Raw genomic sequence first — 17,708 nt, forward strand, 5'->3', positions numbered from 1 at the left:
TGCCGCAGGCAGAGCCATCAAGCTAGAAGACATGAGGGACACGTTCTTCCGTGAGATCGTGCTCTTGACGCTGCCTGACGTTGCCGGCCGCAAGTGCGTGGCCATGGCCATGCTTGGGTGCTCCACGTTGGTCGCGTTCTGTCGGGTTGGAGTCGACAGCACGTGGATGTTGCTTGACACCAAACTAGAAGTTCTCCATGGGGTCCATCGTCTACTGCCAAGACAAGTTCTTGGCGATCGACTGCACTAGAGAAATCTTTGTCTGCAGCAGCAACGCCGCCGGTGCTACTCCAACCGCGATGCTGCTGCCATCGCTGTCGCCACCTGCGGGGCTCTGCCACCATAGCTACCTGAAATCAAACGGTGAGCTGCACATTGTGGGTGCCATGATGAGCACGTTCCATGAGACACAGAGCTTCACCTACAACAGCGTGATCTATAAGTGCAACCTCCACGACCGTACGCCGGAGTGGTCCAGGGTGAGGGACATCGATGATCAGACATTGTTTGTGTCTAAATATTTCAATGAAAGTTTCAGTGGAACAAGTATATCCAAGTACAAGAAGAACAAAATCTACATGACTGAGCCATTGTATGGGGATCCATACGACTCCATTGACGGGAGATCGTTGATATTGCTATCGGCGCATCCGAAGTGAAGCCCGTCCAGAAAAAGATGCAGGGTTCCGAGGCTCTAGGTTAGATTCGACCCAATCTCTGGAAGCTCTAGAGTTTGTGAGCCTGCGATGCCGCGCACTCCGTGACTGTGTTAAATTCATAAACTTTGCTTTTTGGATTAAATGCCACTTTAACATTGATATTTAATTTAACAGTATTGTTATCTTATCATGCGATCCGTGTGTTTTTAGTATAAATTATTAGTTATCCCGTAGCAACGCACGGACACGCTACCTAGTACAAAGGATAAAAGTTCAAGAATTCATTTTTTATAAGGGCAAAAAATGAATCACTTGTTTTTCGGCTTTTTGACCCCATATATTGTAGGGTGGATCTCGAAAGATATAGGAAAGATCTCCCTCCAAGCGGTACATACAACTTTCATCAAATACGGTTTTCCACATAATTCTATAGTAATCTATGAGATTGAGTATGGAATTATGTTTACCCACTTTAAATTTAGTACATGTTTCCCGCCTTTTCATGTTAGGACCGAAATCCTGTATTCTCCGTATCCATTCGATCAAGTCCTTGGGTTTCCAAAACAGTGTAGTGAAAAAAGAAGTGCTTCGAATTATTACTATTTGATGACCTATTCTAAAAAAAGTCAAGATGTTTCGAATTATTTGTTGACCCAGACATAGTAAGAAAAAATCTCTGAAAAGAAATTCTATATATTCTATATTGACCTTGGACAAATAAAAGTTCCCAATCAAATCTCTTTAAAAGAAAATATTTTGTCTCTTGATAGCCTGCTCAAGTCCTCTATTGGGTTTGGTACATATAGTATAGATTTTTTTTCTTATATTTTTCTATTAAAAATGGCGCATTTGCTGGTCGTTGAACTGGTTGAGCGAGGCGGCTAGGCCCGGCCATTCTCGGTTTAGTCTTCTTCCAACGTGGCTGCCGGACACCCTCTGCCGCCGCCGCCGTCCTAGCGCTCACCTCCGCTGAGGTCGCCCTCGCTCGATGCGACGTCTACCTCCTCGCCCTATGAATTCCGAACCGGTAAATGCCGCCGTTCCTGGAGGCATCCACCTCACCCGCTGACCCGCACGGCCCTAAGCGACTGGCGGCCATACCCATCGTCTTCGTCGTCTACGGGCGACAGATGAGTATGTGAAGATGGACTGACAATATATGGAAGGTGTTGGAGACGAATCGATGGGCTCATCTTTACCAGATGCTTTTCGTCGCGCTTGGTTTCATCCCGCGACATAGAAATTGTACAGCGCACGCTGCCGCACTCTTCTTCGATGCAAAGCTGACCCAAGATGTAAGATTTCCTCGCATTGTTGCATTTTATTTTGCTTCTCAACGCGCACCTATTTGCCTTTTTTTAGTTAAATATAACGACAAAACTGCTTGCTGAAGTCAGAAAGAAATTTAGGAGGGGCTGAACAAAAGAATACAGGCTTACCTTAGCCCCTCCTATCTAATGCATATATGCATAAAATTTTAAGGGAGAACTTAGGGGGCTCCACGTGCCTAGGGTCGGTAGGGGGGCTAGAGCCCCCAGCACTACGGGAGACGCGCTCTTTATCGAGTGCTCGGAGCTTTGCCGAGTGTCGAAACACGGGCACTCGACAAAGAGGCAGTTTGCCGAGTGCCGCACTCGGCAAAGCCAGCCCTCGGCAAAGGCCGTATTTGCCTTGTGCCAAACACTCAGCAAAGAGGGACACTCGGCAAACGTCCTCTTTGCCGAGTGTCAGGCACTTGGCAAAGAAGAACCCTCGGCAAAATACCTCAGCCGACGCCGGTGGCCCCTCCGTCATCCTTTGCCAAGTGCTAGCCGTTAGCACTCGACAAATGTTCTGTCTTTGCCGAGTGCTGCAAGCCTGGCATTCGACAAAGAGGTTCCTTTGCCGAGTGCCAGTTCCGACACTCGGCAAAGTATTTTTATTTTTTTTATTTTTGTTTTCAAATTTTTTTTGTGGCATTTATACAGTACCTGGAAGCACATGTTCCAATTTGGAACTTTTCTATGACTTTTTGGTATATTTTTTAAATTTTTTATGTTTAGGTATTCATGTTTTTTAGTGTATTTTGAGGACGTGTGCAGGGACATTCGTGAAATTTCGAACATCTGTTTCACGAAACATGACCACCAACTTGTTAGAAAAGTGTTTTTAAATTATATAAAATGCAAACGAAGTCCGAAAATCACGAAACTTGTTGAGGTGTCGTGTCATCGCATGTAGAGGCTGTGGTAAAAAATTTAGAAGTTTTCGAGCAAGTTGTGACGTACAAGTGCAAAGCCTTTGCCGAGTGCAATTGCACTCGGCAAAGGACGCGTCTCCTGTAGTGCAGCCCCACTGCTGCCTCCGTCGCTGCTTGTGTGGTTACAAGGACTAATTGAAAATGACAGAAAGGATATATTGAAGGGATGACAAAGGGACGTTTTTATTACGTTGCCATTAGACTGAATATATAAGATGCAATTAATGCTTCTGTTCCATATTTTGATTGTAGAGTTGGGATTGTTCTTCCGACAATTGAGGTGCGTTTCGAGCATCTGAAGGTCGATGCTGAAGTTCACATTGGAACCAGGGGCCTGCCAACTATTCTAAACTCAATCACTAACATTTTCGAGGTATATCTATTTGCCCCCCGTACAGTGTATGCAGCACTAGAATTTCAACAATATTAATCCCTGAGCTTCATATTGCTTAAATTTCATATGGTGTGAGACTTTTTGAATTCTCGTTCAGGGAGCTGCAAATACCCTACATATATTGCCCAGCAGGAAGCAGACGATGCCAATCCTCAATGGCATCAGCGGCATCATCAAGCCTCAGAGGTATATGTTGTTCTTCTTGAATGGACGGGTTCTTCATGAGTTCACTGTAGTCACCTTGCTCTAGCTGTTCTGCAGAATGACTCTGCTTCTAGGCCCACCAGGATCAGGGAAGACCACATTGCTTCTTGCATTATCTGGGAGGTTAGGCAAGAGTCTTAAGGTATACAAATTGTGCATTTACTTATACAGCCAAATGCTTTGCCTTGGAGAAATTATGCTTTTATGTATGAAGAAAAGAGCTTTTAGGCCAGGTCTTAGGTTTTGTTAATTACTGAATATATAACTGCTGAAAGTATATTTGGCTGTGCTTTCAATCTACTAAGAACCATTCATTATCCTTAGGCATTATTTAGGTTAGGCATTGACGCTATAATCACATGCCAAATTCCTCTTCTGGCAGGTTTCAGGAAAAGTCACTTCCAATGGGCATGAAATGGATGATTTTGTGCCCCAAAGGACAGCTGCATACGTAAACCAGCATGATCTTCACATAGGGGAGATGACTGTGCGGGAAACGCTTGCCTTCTCTGCAAGGTGCCAAGGAGTTGGATATTTCTACGGTATGATGTAACAATTAAGCTCTCACAATAGAAAACACCGCTGGTACTTACAAATTCCTTGATTGGTACTGTATTTCTGTTACTCAGACTTATTGTGTGAATTGTTAAGGCGAGAGAAAGAGGCAAACATTAAGCCTGATGCTGACCTTGATGCTTTCATGAAGGTATGACATGAAAATCATGCATACATAAATAGTTTTTCATGCTTCCTAATCATTTGCATGAATACCAATCAGAACAGGAGCACTAAAATTGTTATGCTCATTTCAGGCAGCTGCACTGGGAGGGCATAAAGCTAATGTGGTAGTGGAGTACATGTTGAAGGTGAAAATTGGAGATTACTTGTAGTTTGCAATATTGAATGGCCTGAAGTTTACATGGTCTAGGTTTACCAATCATTGTTGTAGATATTAGGACTAGAGGTATGCGCAGACACAATGGTAGGGGATGAGATGTTCAGGGGTATATCTGGAGGACAACGGAAACGTCTTACTGCAGGTACAGACATAACAACCAACAATTATGTCCTGGATTCAGAACTCTGAAATTTTCATTTGTCCTCTAGAAACAATAATAATCACTGCCTGGTGGTATTTGACTTTGGTACAACCTGTAGGTGAGATATTAGTTGGTTCAGCGAAAGCATTGTTCATGGACGAGATCTCCAATGGGCTTGACAGCTCCACAACATTCCAGATTATCAACTCTCTCAGACAGGCCATTCACATCCTTAGTGGAACAGCAGTCATCTCTTTGCTACAGCCTGCACCCGAGACATACAACTTGTTTGATGACATCCTACTCCTCTCAGATGGCCAGATTGTGTACCATGGGCCCCGTGAGGATGTTCTTGATTTCTTTGAGTCCATGGGGTTCAGATGCCCTGACAGAAAGGGTGCCGCTGATTTCTTGCAAGAAGTATGACCAACTGAACCATGATATTGCTACTTACATTTATGTATAACTCTTAGTAAATATATTTGTTCATCTGCTAACTCTGAGTAGGTGACGTCAAAAAAGGATCAGAAGCAGTACTGGTCTCAGCACGACCAGACCTACTGCTACATCTCAGTGAAGGAATTTGCAGATTCATTTCGCTCGTTCCGTGTTGGACAGGCCATGGCAAATGAGATTTCCGTGTCATTCGACAAGAGCATGAACCACCCTTCAGCTTTGGTAACCTCAAAGTACGGTGTAAGTGCAAAAGAGCTGCTGAAAGCCAACATCGATCGGGAGATTCTGCTAATGAAAAGGAACTCATTTTTCTACATGTTTCGAGTTGTACAGGTAATTGGCCCCTGAACTTACGCTCCTCTCCTCCGCCCCCACCCCCGCCCCCGCCCCCGCCCCCGTACGCCGCCCACCAGCCCAGATCCGCCGCCGCCGGCCGCGGCCCCCGGTCCCCGTGTGTTCCTACGCGCTCCCCTCCCCGCGGCCGTCCCCCACATCCCGCTAGCTCCGCCCGCGGTGGCTCACGGCCACAGATCGAACAGCCTTACTGCCGCTGCGCGTCCCGTACGCCGTCTCCCCGCCGTCCGGGCCCCGGGGCGTCCGCCGCTGCTTCCGCTGCGGCGCACGGGGTGTCCTCTGCCCCCTCTCCGAGGCATCTTCTCCGCCTCGGCGCCACCTCCGCCGGGTCCGCTGCTGCTGCGGCAGGGTCGGAAAGGACGGAAGGCGCGTCGTCCCGACGCGTTAGGTTCGCCGCTACCCTCTCCTGCCGTCCGGGGAGGCGTTACTACCCCACCATCACTGCGCCTGCAAGATCCTGCCTCAGATCCGCGTCGGGGAGGCGCGGCACTCTTTCCGCCGACCTGTCATCTCCAACTATCCTGTCTCCGCCCGGCTTTGGGGGTACTTCGCCTTCCCGTGGGGGGAGACCCAACCCCGTCTCCGGGGCGTGGCAGGGGGCCGGTGCGGCGCATTCAAGCGAAGGTGAGGAGGGCTGGTCTATGGTGCGCCCGAGATACTGGTGGCGTCTCCCCGGGTTCAAGACCAAGGCGCATTCAACACCCTCAACCACCCAGGTCATTTCAGCGCGTCATCATCTCAGTGAGGAGCTGCTGCGGCGCTTGCGAGGTAAATGCTTCCGCTGCCTCGCCCCTGGCCACGCCGCGGCGACCTGCAGGGACCCGGTGCGCTGTTTCTCGTGCGGCCGCTGGGGACATAAAAGCAAGGTGTGCGCTACAAGATCTCCAGTCGCCAGGCAGCAAACAACACCGCCCAAGCCTGCTCCTCCTCCCCTCGACGTAACAAACTTCCCACCTCTGCTTGCGAGCGGCATGGCCAGGCCCGGGGACCCCTCCGTCCGTCCCCTGGACACCTGTGCAGTGGCTCTCTCCGTGGGCTCAATGGACCAGGAGCTCGACCGCCTCTCCATGCATGGCATGGTGGCCTGGCTGGGGGGGAGCCGCCCGGTGGTTGAGCCGGACATCATCAAGCGGGCCATCTGCAACCAGTTCCCGGTTCGTCCGGAAGACGTCTCCGTCGTCAGGCACGCGCCCGAGGACTTCTTCGTCGACTTCAAGCACCGGCACCACCGCGACGAGGCGGTGTCGCGGGGGACCTTCCCCTATCGCAACCTCGACATCCACACAAGACCTTGGCAGCTGGTGACACACGGAGAAATCTGCGACCTCAAGTTCCGCGTCCGCCTATGCCTCGAGGGCATCCCCCTCCACGCCTGGAGCGAGAGCATTGCCAAGAGGGCGGTCGCCAGAGCTTGCGACATCGACTACGTTGAGAAGACCTCGCTGGACCGTGCCGACACCAGGGCACTCTGCGTCTGGGCGTGGACGCACAACCCATCCGACATCCCGAAGGTAACCTGGCTGACTTTGTCATGCAGAAAGACGGAGGCCCACTGTTCGCAGGATACCCGCGGCCGCCGGGGACTCACCTTCAGGGTGCTGGTGCACCTTGACTTGGTGGAGGACCCTCCGGGCAGAGACGGCCGGGCCGCTGCCCCCCGAGTCTTCACGTGGGACTACGGGATCGTGGATGGAGAAAGGATGCCGCGCGACCGCCACGACCCTCCACCGGCTGACACCCGGGGCGGCAACCGCGACGACGACAGCGACCATCGTGGGCGCCGTGAACGCCACGGGGACAGGTGGTACTCGCGGCTCGCCCGCAGCCTGTCAAGGGCACCAATGGACCGCGAGCGGGAGCGCTCCGCGTCCAGGCACGGTGGCCGCCGACACCAAAGTCCGGAACGTGGGGGTCGCCGACGACCACTGCACAGCGACGCGGACGGCCGCGGGGATCGCCAGACGTCCGCAGGCGGGGACGCGGCTCGCAAACGTGCACGACAACCGAACCACGGCGACGCTGCAAATGCTGACACGGGGGATCGGCACCACCTCGTCATCCACCCGGCTGAGGCCCTCTGCGGAGCCAGGGGACGAAGCAGGGAAAGGGCGACCCACCGTAGGCCGCACAGGCGCGCGCGCTCGGAGCCGAGGAACACGACGTCGCGCTCAAAATCACCGTCGCCGCGCCTGCGCTGCAAGTCACCGGACTTCAACGGAGGCAACGGCAACAACCACCACCCGTCGCCGAGCCCTCCCAAGGTGCGTGTAGAACAGAGTCAATGCGACGACTCGCCCGTCATCCTTTTGGTCTCTGCCCCTCCAACCTGCGAACCGAACGACCCTCCAGATGCCGCTGCACATGGCACATACGAACCAGCTAACGACTCCTCTTCGGGGCACCTAACCGGAAACGTTTCTCCTACCTGTATGAATGAACTGCAGGTTCCCCCCGCCGACGACCGCGACGTCGTGACAGAGCAGCGTGCACGCCTCGTGGCTGACCGACGCTTCCGCACGGGCCAGGTCTACGCCAGGAGGCCAGGCCCCCTCCGTGCGCCCCGCGCCCACACACAGCAGGCCAGATATGCCCAGGTGGTGCGTTTCCGCCCTGGCGCGGTCTACTCCAGGCGCCGTGTCCGCGGGGTGTCCGGCAACAGCACCAGCCGCACACACATGGCAAATGAACCTCAACAACTGGGGCAGGAACAGAATGCCGACGACGAGGAGGTAAACAATGCCGGCCAAACGACGAACGCCAATGATGCTCTGGTATCTGATTTCCTACAGGGAATTTCACAATCCCTGCCTCCACCCTTCTTGCAGGTCCAGCCGCGTCAGCACAACACACCAAATCGACGCAAGAAGCCCCCGCTACCGGCGCGTAGAAGCGTCCGCATAGCCGCCATGAATTGGCCAAGGGGTGACACCCAAGCGAGGGCCAGGCAGGTGCTGATGAAAAGACTGGGCATCCTCGACAGGGAAGGACTCAGCCATGACGACGCGTTGCTGCGCTACTTCGGCTTGTACAAGGGACCACTTAATGACGACGCCGTGAAGGCAATGACGGCTCTGTGTGGCCTCGACGCCAACGAGGCGCTGCCGCATGCCTAGAGGTCTGATGTCGCAAAGGGGTCGCCCGTTGTAAAAAAATGGTAGTAATCGTTTGCCACTGCGGAAGCTCTTCGAGCTCCACATCTTTTGTGTACCGCTTGGGTTCGGCGACAGCCAGAGGCCTACAGTCGCCTTCCCACCCAACTGCAACAAACCGTCACCTGGTAGCGTGCAGGGAGCAAGTGCTCTGTATCGTCGTGCCTACAGCCAGCGGCTTTCAGTTGTATCGGCCACTACGTGTTGATGTTTTCATAATCTGTGTGTGCTTTCGCCACTGTGGCCTTACCTTGTTGCCTATTGACTATACTGAACCAACAAATGGCTTCCGACTTGCCTACTCACGAAGAATTATTGTACGTAGGGTACCAGTAGTTCACATATGGCACAGCTGAATTGCCTGGTTCTAAATTGGAACGTCAGGGGGCTAAATGATGGCGCCCGACAGGACTCAGTTAGTGAGCTCGTGAGAACCACCGGCGCCACCATTGTATGTCTACAAGAAACAAAGATGCAAGCTATGGAACGTAATGTAGTTCGCCGAACAGTCGGAGCGAAATTTGAAAACTCCTATAGTGTGCTCCCGGCGGAACAAACACGTGGAGGCATCTTCCTGGCGGTCAACGAAGACTTCTTCGACCTATCCGACATTGCACTTACCGCGAACACTATAACTGCGCAAATCAAGATGAGGGCAGATGCAAAAACGTGGCAAATTACTGTGGTTTATGGGCCGCAAGGGGACGACGCCAAAATTCAATTCCTCCAAGAACTGAAAAGCATTCCGCCGCCGGAGAATGATAGATGGCTCATCCTCGGAGATTTCAACCTCATCTACCAGGCGGAAGATAAAAACAACACCAATCTCAACCGACGTCTCATGGGGGCATTTAGAGCGACGATCGATCACTTGGGACTCAAAGAAATCAAGCTAAATGGCCGTAGATTTACCTGGAGCAATCAACAACAAAACCCCACGCTCACTAGAATCGACAGACTACTATGTACCCCCCAGTGGGAGCTGTCCTTCCCATCATGCTTCTTGCACTCCCTACCTTCGCTCATGTCGGACCATACACCGCTGCTGCTCCAGGGACAACTTGACCACAATCACACCGCTTCCTTCCGCTTTGAAAATTACTGGACTAAGATGGACGGCTTCCAAGATCTTGTTCACGACATTTGGAATAGACCGGTCGCCACCGCTCTACCGATCAAACGCTTACACATCAAAATGGCACGTGTGGCAAAAGGCATCAAGCGTTGGAAGAGAGAGAAGATAGGGGATACAAGGATGCAACTCGCAATAGTGAAAGAAGTGCTACTACAATTAGAAGCAGCCCAAGAGCATAGGTTGCTCACGGACATAGAACTTCACCTATGTCGCCGCCTCAAAGCCCGCAGCACCGGACTCGCGGCCATCGAAAAATCAAGAATCAGACAGAGAGCAAGACTAACGTACATTCGCTGTGGGGATGCTAACACAAAGTTCTTCCACACTAGAGCAAATGCACGCCGGAGAAAGAATTACATACATTGTCTGCATACGGAAGGGGGGGTCGCGGTGGCTCATCAAGAGAAAGAAAAGGTCATTCGAGAGTATTTTAAAAATCACATTGGTGCCGCGACACAGCGAGTTTCCACACTAAATTGGCAATCCCTTGGATACAACCAACACGATCTCTCCGATCTAGAGTTGCCTTTCTCCCAGGAAGAGATAAAACACAATATCTTTTCCATGTCTTCTGACAAAGCTCCAGGACCAGATGGTTTCACGGGGGCCTTCTTCAAAGCGTGTTGGGAAATCATTAAGGACGATATAATGGCGGCACTGAACAGCCTATTCAACTTGAACGCCCAGGGCTTCGAATGGCTAAATTCGGCGTGCATCATCCTCCTTCCCAAAAAGGCAGATGCAACAAGAGTTACTGATTTCAGACCCATCAGCCTCATCCACAGCATTGCGAAGATCTTCTCTAAGGTGTTAGCAAACAGACTTGCCCCCCGACTCAACCAACTTGTCTCCAATTGCCAGAGCGCTTTCATCAAAAAGAGAAGCATCCATGATAACTTTCTATACGTCCAGGGCGCGGTTCAAAGGTTGCACAAGCAAAAGATACCGGCTTTATTCATGAAATTAGACATCCACAAGGCTTTTGATACGGTCCATTAGGGGTACCTGCTTGAGATTCTACAAGCCCTAGGATTCGGACAACGATGGCGAGAATGGATCTCTATCCTCCTGCGTACATCCACCTCCACACCGCTGATTAATGGCCGTCAGGGGACTCCTTTTAGCCATGCAAGAGGCGTCCATCAAGGGGACCCGCTATCACCCATGTTGTTCATCCTTGCTATGGACCCGCTTCAACGACTGCTTGACCGGGCAACCGAACAAGGGGTACTCACCCCTCTTCCAATAGCGGCGGCAAAATGGAGAACCTCCATGTATGCGGATGATGCCGCCATTTTCATCAGCCCAACGAATGATGATGTTCAATCCGTCAAAGCCATCCTGAACGCTTTTGGTTCATTCTCGGGGCTGCATATCAATCTACAAAAGAGCTCGGTACACCCAATCAGCTGTGCAGACGTCGATCTAGACCAAGCCCTCTCACCCTTCAACGGTCACAGAGGGACCTTCCCTTGCAAGTACTTGGGCCTGCAGCTACACATCAGAGCATTGCAAAAAATACACGTGCAACCTCTCATAGACCGTATTGGGCAAAGGTTACCCAAATGGAAAGGAAGATGGCTTAACAAAGCGGGACGTCTCACTCTTGTAACATCTGTCCTCTCCTCCATGCCAACCTACCACCTCACTGTGTTTCCTCTAGCTGCTTGGGCTAAGAAAAAGATTGACAAAATCAGAAGATCGTTCCTATGGAGGGGGGAGGAGAACGCCAATGGTGGACACTGCCTTGTTAACTGGCCAACTGTTACCAGGCCAAAAGATCTGGGTGGTTTAGGCGTCATCGACCTTGATAGATTTGGGAGAGCCCTCCGGTTGCGATGGCTTTGGCAGGAATGGATGGACGACCACAAGCCTTGGAACGGCTATGAGCTTCCATGCTCTGATGATGACCGTCTCCTCTTCAACTCCTCAATCGATATAACTTTGGGGGATGGTACAAAGACCAGTTTTTGGCACCAAAACTGGCTCGATGGACACGCGCCTAGGTACTTAGCACCAAACTTGTTTTGCCTAATTTCAAGGAAAAACCGAACGGTGAAACAAGAACTCCGGAACAACAGTTGGATACGCAAGCTACAGAGAAAAATCACCTCCGCTGTCCACATTGAGGAGTTCGTGTCCCTTTGGATACGAATACAACATGTACACTTGCAGCAAGGCGCCCAGGACACCATCACCTGGCGGTGGACCGGTGATGGGAAATACTCCACCCGCTCGGCCTACAGGATACAGTTCAGAGGTTCGCTCGCCTCATTCAGTACAGAGATGATCTGGAGTGCGCATGTGGAGAACAAATGCAAGATTTTTGCCTGGATCTTAGTGCAAGATAAAATTCTTACGGCACAAAACCTACAGAGGAGAGGGTGGCCACACCATCAACAATGTGTGCTCTGCAATGGCCCTTTAGAGACCGGCCTCCACCTATGCTTATGTTGCCCCTTCGCGAAGGGGGTTTGGAATCATATCCTATCGTGGGAGAACTTCCCTCAGATCCAGCAGCAACCCCAGGTGCAACCCACCGATATAAGATCATGGTGGGAAGATGCGACGACGAAAGTGCCAAGATCAGAACGTAGGAGGCTGAACGGGGCACTAATCTACACCTTCTGGAACGTTTGGAAAGAAAGAAATAGGAGAATCTTCGACAACAAGATACATACAGTGCTGCAGGTGGCATCAAAGATAAAGGATGATATAGAGCAAAGGAAGAGAGCAATCGATTATGGGTAGCAGATGACCCCTCTCCGGCGGGCCGGGTGTTTTAAATGCTACAGGGGGGGAGGGGAGGTTCTTTTCCTTTCCTCGACTAAATTAGGTTGTACATAAACTATCTTTTCCCACTTAATTGAAAGGCAGAGCTCCTGCCATTGCGTTCAAAAAAAAAATACTATTTATGCAGCACTGACATGAGCAGTTTGTCTCTCTTCTTACCAAATAATATATCGTTCAGTGTTGTATGTTGCTAAAAGCCAATAGCTATATTTGGCTAAAATCTAAATAACCTGCAAGGAGGGTGATTTCCTAAGATAAAGCATAATTAGCATAAACATATTTCCTTTGTTGAATGTCTCACCAACTAGCAAGTTGGGATGCTCCTATTAGTTGGAATGTCCAGTTTTCAGTGTCTTTGGAATGTAGGAATTTAAAAGAAAGCACAATTCCTATGAAAATGTGGAAAATTGCCACGTTGATAATGGAGCCTTACGGTTTCAAATGCCATGAATATAATGAAAACTTGAAGTGTTGATAACATGGCCAATGATGACTAACACTAGCTATGCTTTGTTACATTCATTACTTAACCAAATACACAACTGTGTCTACTTGTTCGTTTGGCAACACAGCTGATCCTGTTATCAGTCATTGAGATGACACTCTTCTTCCGTTCGAAAATGCACCGTGATTCTGTGGCAAATGGAGGCATATACATGGGTGCACTCTTCTTCACAACACTCATGATCATATTCAATGGCTTCTCGGAGCTTACCCTCACCATTTTTAAGCTACCCATTTTTTTCAAGCAAAGAGATCTCCTCTTCTATCCTGCTTGGACTTACACTCTACCATCATGGATTCTCAAGATCCCCATCACATTTCTTGAAGTTGGTGGGTTTGTTTTCATAACTTATTATGCCATTGGATTTGATCCAGATGTAGTCAGGTGGGTTTTATTAATCATGTCCTATATTTACCCTATGTATTTAATCACTTGCATATGCTATTCTCTCTTTTTTATGACAGACTGACAGAGTCTCATTATCCTTAGGCTTTTCAAGCAGTATCTGCTTTTCTTAGCAGCTAATCAGATGGCAGCTTCCCTCTTCCGGTTCATTGCAGGAGCAGCAAGAAACATGATTGTTGCATATGTCTTTGGATCATTTGCAGTTTTAGTTGTTATGCTTTTAGGTGGATTTGTTCTTTCTAGAGGTAAAAATCCGTCATCCTGTTCCATGATTTTGAACTCATTTTGCAGCTTTTGCTGCTAAGTTGCCCCTTCCTTTCATGACTTCCAGAAGACATGAACAAATGGTGGATTTGGGGATACTGGACCTCTCCGATGATGTATGCACAAAATGCTGTCTCAGTGAACGAGTTCTTGGGACAAAGTTGGCAGAAGGTCCTTCCAGGCTCGACTGAACCCCTTGGTGTGCTTATCCTCAAGTCCCATGGAATATTTCCAGAAGCCAAGTGGTACTGGATTGGCTTTGGTGCATTGCTTGGATTCACGCTTCTCTTCAACTCTCTCTTCACGCTCTGCCTTGCATACCTCAAGTGTGAGTGCACACCTTCATTTACTAACTAGTACCTTTCTGGCAGGACTGTTAAGTGATCAAAACTTGGTACATTACCATGATCTACACTATTTGCAGTTACAGTATGAACTGAAACAAGGAACTGCAATGCCTTACAGAATGCCTTGAATCTACCAAATAGCTTGATAACTTTGCTAAGAGGTATGTATGTCCTGTTTGGTTTTACAGCATATGGGCACTCGTATCCGTCAGTATCAGAAGAGACACTAAAGGAGAAACATGCAAATTTGACTGGTATGACTGTAGATGTGTCATTACATGAAGAGAAGGAATTTGGATGTAATTGCCAGTCATATGAAAGTGCTTGTCAGGACATAGGCAGCTACAATGAAACGAGTTTGGCTAGTACTGATACCAATTATATGTCTGCACAAAGGGGGGTGATTCTCCCCTTTGTTCCACTCTCACTAACTTTTGATGGTATCAGATACTCTGTCGATGTCCCACAGGTGAGTTTTCTATAGGACTGAGCAAATAATTGTAAGTTTTTAACTATCAAGTTTCTCTTTTTTCCTGAACTATAAGTGTATAAGAAAAATTGTCAATGGAAAACTTCAGGAAATGAAAACACAAGTTCTAGAAGATAAATTGGAGATCCTAAAGGGCGTTAGTGGGTCTTTCAGGCCAGGAGTACTGACTGCCCTGATGGGCATCAGTGGCGCTGGCAAGACAACTCTGATGGATGTTCTGGCAGGAAGAAAGACCAATGGATACATCAAGGGGAGTATCAGCATTTCTGGATATCCAAAGAAACAAGAAACATTTGCACGCGTATCAGGATACTGTGAACAAGATGATATCCACTCCCCACATGTTACAGTGCATGAGTCGCTGCTGTTTTCGGCATGCCTTCGACTTCCAGGGGATGTGAGTTCGAAGACAAGAAAGGTCAGCTGAATCTGATAAGCACTCACTTTTAGTTTATTATTTTCTGAACATCCATGATTTGGGGATGCAGATGTTTATTGAGGAGGTGATGGAGCTTGTGGAGCTCACACCGGTAAGAGATGCTCTTGTTGGATTACCTAGAGTTAATGGCCTGTCGATCGAACAGAGGAAGAGGTTGACGATTGCTGTAGAGCTTGTTGCAAACCCTTCAATCATTTTCATGGACGAACCAACATCAGGACTCGATGCTCGTGCAGCAGCAATTGTGATGAGGACAGTGAGGAACACTGTTGATACCGGTCGAACAGTCGTCTGCACAATTCATCAACCAAGCATTGACATATTTGAAGCCTTTGATGAGGTAAATGAGCTATTGCCTTAAAGCATTAGGAAATTTTATTTTTCAATGGGCCTCATTCCCTCTATAAGTCTATATTCTTCTTAGTTACTACTCATGGGAACAGGTGAGCCTTGGTCAAATGACATGTTCTATATTTCAGGAATTGAGTTTTAGGTGTTTTTTCTTTAATTGTAAAGATGCCTAGTTCCTGTGACGTATTATAATTAATTTTATTTTTGAATGAATAATAGTCCCTAGCAACACCAACCAAGCAAACCATACAAATTTACAGGAGGAAATGGTGAGGGACTGATGGGGAACATTGAATATAGCGGTCACTACAACAGCATGTCAACTAGTTGGGTGGTAGGTGTGGTTATGCACCCAACCACCCAGGTTCCTCTCTGTGCTTGAATTTGGGTGTCTATTCTCTTCTTAATGAAAAACCGCCTAGTTTCTCCTGTGTTGTATCTCTTTTTTCTGCTTGAATAGATCAAACTATGGCAATTAGCAATAGTATTTGTAACTTTTGATTGTCTGAATAATGATGCAAAGAATCCTGAATTCATGATTCCATTCACGCAGCTTTTACTGTTGAAGCAAGGTGGAGAACAGATCTATTTTGGTCCACTAGGCCGTCATTCCTCAGAAATGATCAAGTATTTTGAGGTAAATACGACTTAAAAGAATTCAAATGTTTCTACACTGCAATTTCGAAATCAAATAATCTTTCATTTTGTTCAGGAAATTGAAGGAATCAGCAAAATCGAAGATGGTTATAATCCGGCGACCTGGATGCTGGAAGTGACAACAGTTACACAAGAATTTGTGCTAGGAGTTGATTTTAGTGACATATACAAGAATTCTGAACTCTGCCAGTCAGTAACCTACTGCCCTACTAGTATATATGTGTATAATGCTACTTGTAGAGTTGTAGTTTTTGGTTTTTAATATGTGAACTGTTTGTATTTTGTTTTTCTAGTTGGTTGCTATTATATGACTGACAACTAAAGGAATTTCTTGTTGCAAGTTGTAGCAGCACCAGTAATGTCTAATTTTTTATTTTATACAGGAGGAACAAGGTCTTGATACATGAACTGAGTACTCCACCAGCAGGTTCGAGCGATCTCCACTTCTCCACCACGCACTCACGGTCTTTCTTCACACAATGTCTGGCTTGCCTCTGGAAGCAGAACCTGTCCTACTGGAGGAACCCGCAGTACAATGCTGTCCGGTTTTTCTTCACCACCGTTATAGCTCTACTCTTCGGCACCATCTTCTGGGGTATTGGCACCAAAAGGTAGAGCATCAGTACATAGCAAAAATGATGTGATCTTGGTGTCACCTATGAAAGTGGCCACTTATTACCCTTTGTCTCTTAATCCAGGGAGAAACCACAAGATCTGTTCAACGCCATGGGGTCCATGTATGCTGCTGTTCTAACCATGGGTGTGCTGAACGCGGCAACAGTTCAGCCAGTGGTGTCTGTCGAGCGAATGGCCTTCTACCGGGAAAGAGCTGCCGGCATGTACTCAGCTTTCCCGTATGCATTTGGGCAGGTAAAAATTCTACACACTTTGTTGCCTTCGATGGGTTGAGAGAACATGTAGTGCCTGAAAGGGGAATCTCGCGTCACACCAGCCAGTGTCTCTCCTGCAGGTTTTAATTGAGCTCCCCTACACATTGGTTCAGACTTGCATATATAGTGTCATAGTGTATGCCATGATGGGGTTCAAGTGGACAGTAGCTAAATTCTTCTGGAACCTCTTCTTCATGTACTTCACACTGCTGTATTTCACATTCTGTGGTATGATGGCGATCGGGTTGACACAGAACCACAACGTAGCATCCATTGTATCCGCAGCGTTCCACGCCACATGGAACCTCTTCTCTGGTTTTCTGATCCCTCAAACTGTAAGTTAGCTGTACCTTCGTATTGCATTTTTGAATGACTTGACTACTAAATATTCTACCTCATCTGTGATGTTTCAATCAGAAAATTCCTATCTGGTGGAGATGGTATTATTGGCTCTGCCCTGTCGCATGGAGCTTGTACGGGATGGTAGTGTCGCAGTATGGTGATGATGTCGATACTCCGCTCTTTGACGGCGTTACCAACACCACCGTGGCGAATTTTGTCAGGGACTACCTCGGCTTCGACCACAGCTTCCTCGGGGTGGTCGCCGCGGGGGTTGTGGCATTTGGGCTCCTCTTTGCGCTGTTGTTCGGTGTTGCCATAATGAAGCTGAATTTCCAAAGGAAATGATGAATGGTACATAGGTACCGATGATTTGAAATTTGATTGGATTGTTAGTAGATTCTGGTCTTCTTTTTTCAAATTACTTGGTCCCAGATACAAATGCTTCAATTTGAACGCTAGAAGACCTTTTTTTATGTTAGAAGACATTGGTTTTGCATGAACATATATCTTGCATTGGTTCCAGGGAAATAATATAAGATTTTCGTTGTACCAGTTGGTTGTTCAACCTGGTTTTATTTTCTCGATCTGGTTGTTT

The 17,708-nt window shown here is 48.4% G+C and overlaps 1 protein-coding gene across 1 annotated transcript in view; it reads left to right on the forward strand.

Annotated features, from left to right (window-relative positions):
- The window catches only part of LOC136526906 (ABC transporter G family member 36-like), a 31,165-nt gene extending 13,514 nt beyond the window's left edge, over positions 1-17,651 (forward strand). Inside the window, exons 2-22 of the mRNA XM_066519479.1 lie at positions 3,151-3,271; positions 3,390-3,478; positions 3,554-3,638; positions 3,879-4,038; positions 4,126-4,202; positions 4,309-4,362; positions 4,446-4,536; positions 4,655-4,956; positions 5,044-5,325; positions 12,996-13,312; positions 13,418-13,578; positions 13,665-13,925; positions 14,133-14,413; positions 14,523-14,852; positions 14,923-15,213; positions 15,778-15,861; positions 15,937-16,070; positions 16,265-16,492; positions 16,580-16,751; positions 16,852-17,106; positions 17,189-17,651. Coding sequence (XP_066375576.1) covers positions 3,151-3,271; positions 3,390-3,478; positions 3,554-3,638; positions 3,879-4,038; positions 4,126-4,202; positions 4,309-4,362; positions 4,446-4,536; positions 4,655-4,956; positions 5,044-5,325; positions 12,996-13,312; positions 13,418-13,578; positions 13,665-13,925; positions 14,133-14,413; positions 14,523-14,852; positions 14,923-15,213; positions 15,778-15,861; positions 15,937-16,070; positions 16,265-16,492; positions 16,580-16,751; positions 16,852-17,106; positions 17,189-17,458 — 4,045 coding nt within the window. The 3' untranslated portion in view covers positions 17,459-17,651. The remainder of the gene's footprint in view (positions 1-3,150; positions 3,272-3,389; positions 3,479-3,553; positions 3,639-3,878; positions 4,039-4,125; positions 4,203-4,308; positions 4,363-4,445; positions 4,537-4,654; positions 4,957-5,043; positions 5,326-12,995; positions 13,313-13,417; positions 13,579-13,664; positions 13,926-14,132; positions 14,414-14,522; positions 14,853-14,922; positions 15,214-15,777; positions 15,862-15,936; positions 16,071-16,264; positions 16,493-16,579; positions 16,752-16,851; positions 17,107-17,188) is intronic.
- Positions 17,652-17,708: the final 57 nt, after the last annotated feature.

Source organism: Miscanthus floridulus, chromosome 19 (genome assembly GCF_019320115.1).
Source record: "Miscanthus floridulus cultivar M001 chromosome 19, ASM1932011v1, whole genome shotgun sequence".
Classification (NCBI taxonomy): Eukaryota; Viridiplantae; Streptophyta; class Magnoliopsida; order Poales; family Poaceae; genus Miscanthus; species Miscanthus floridulus.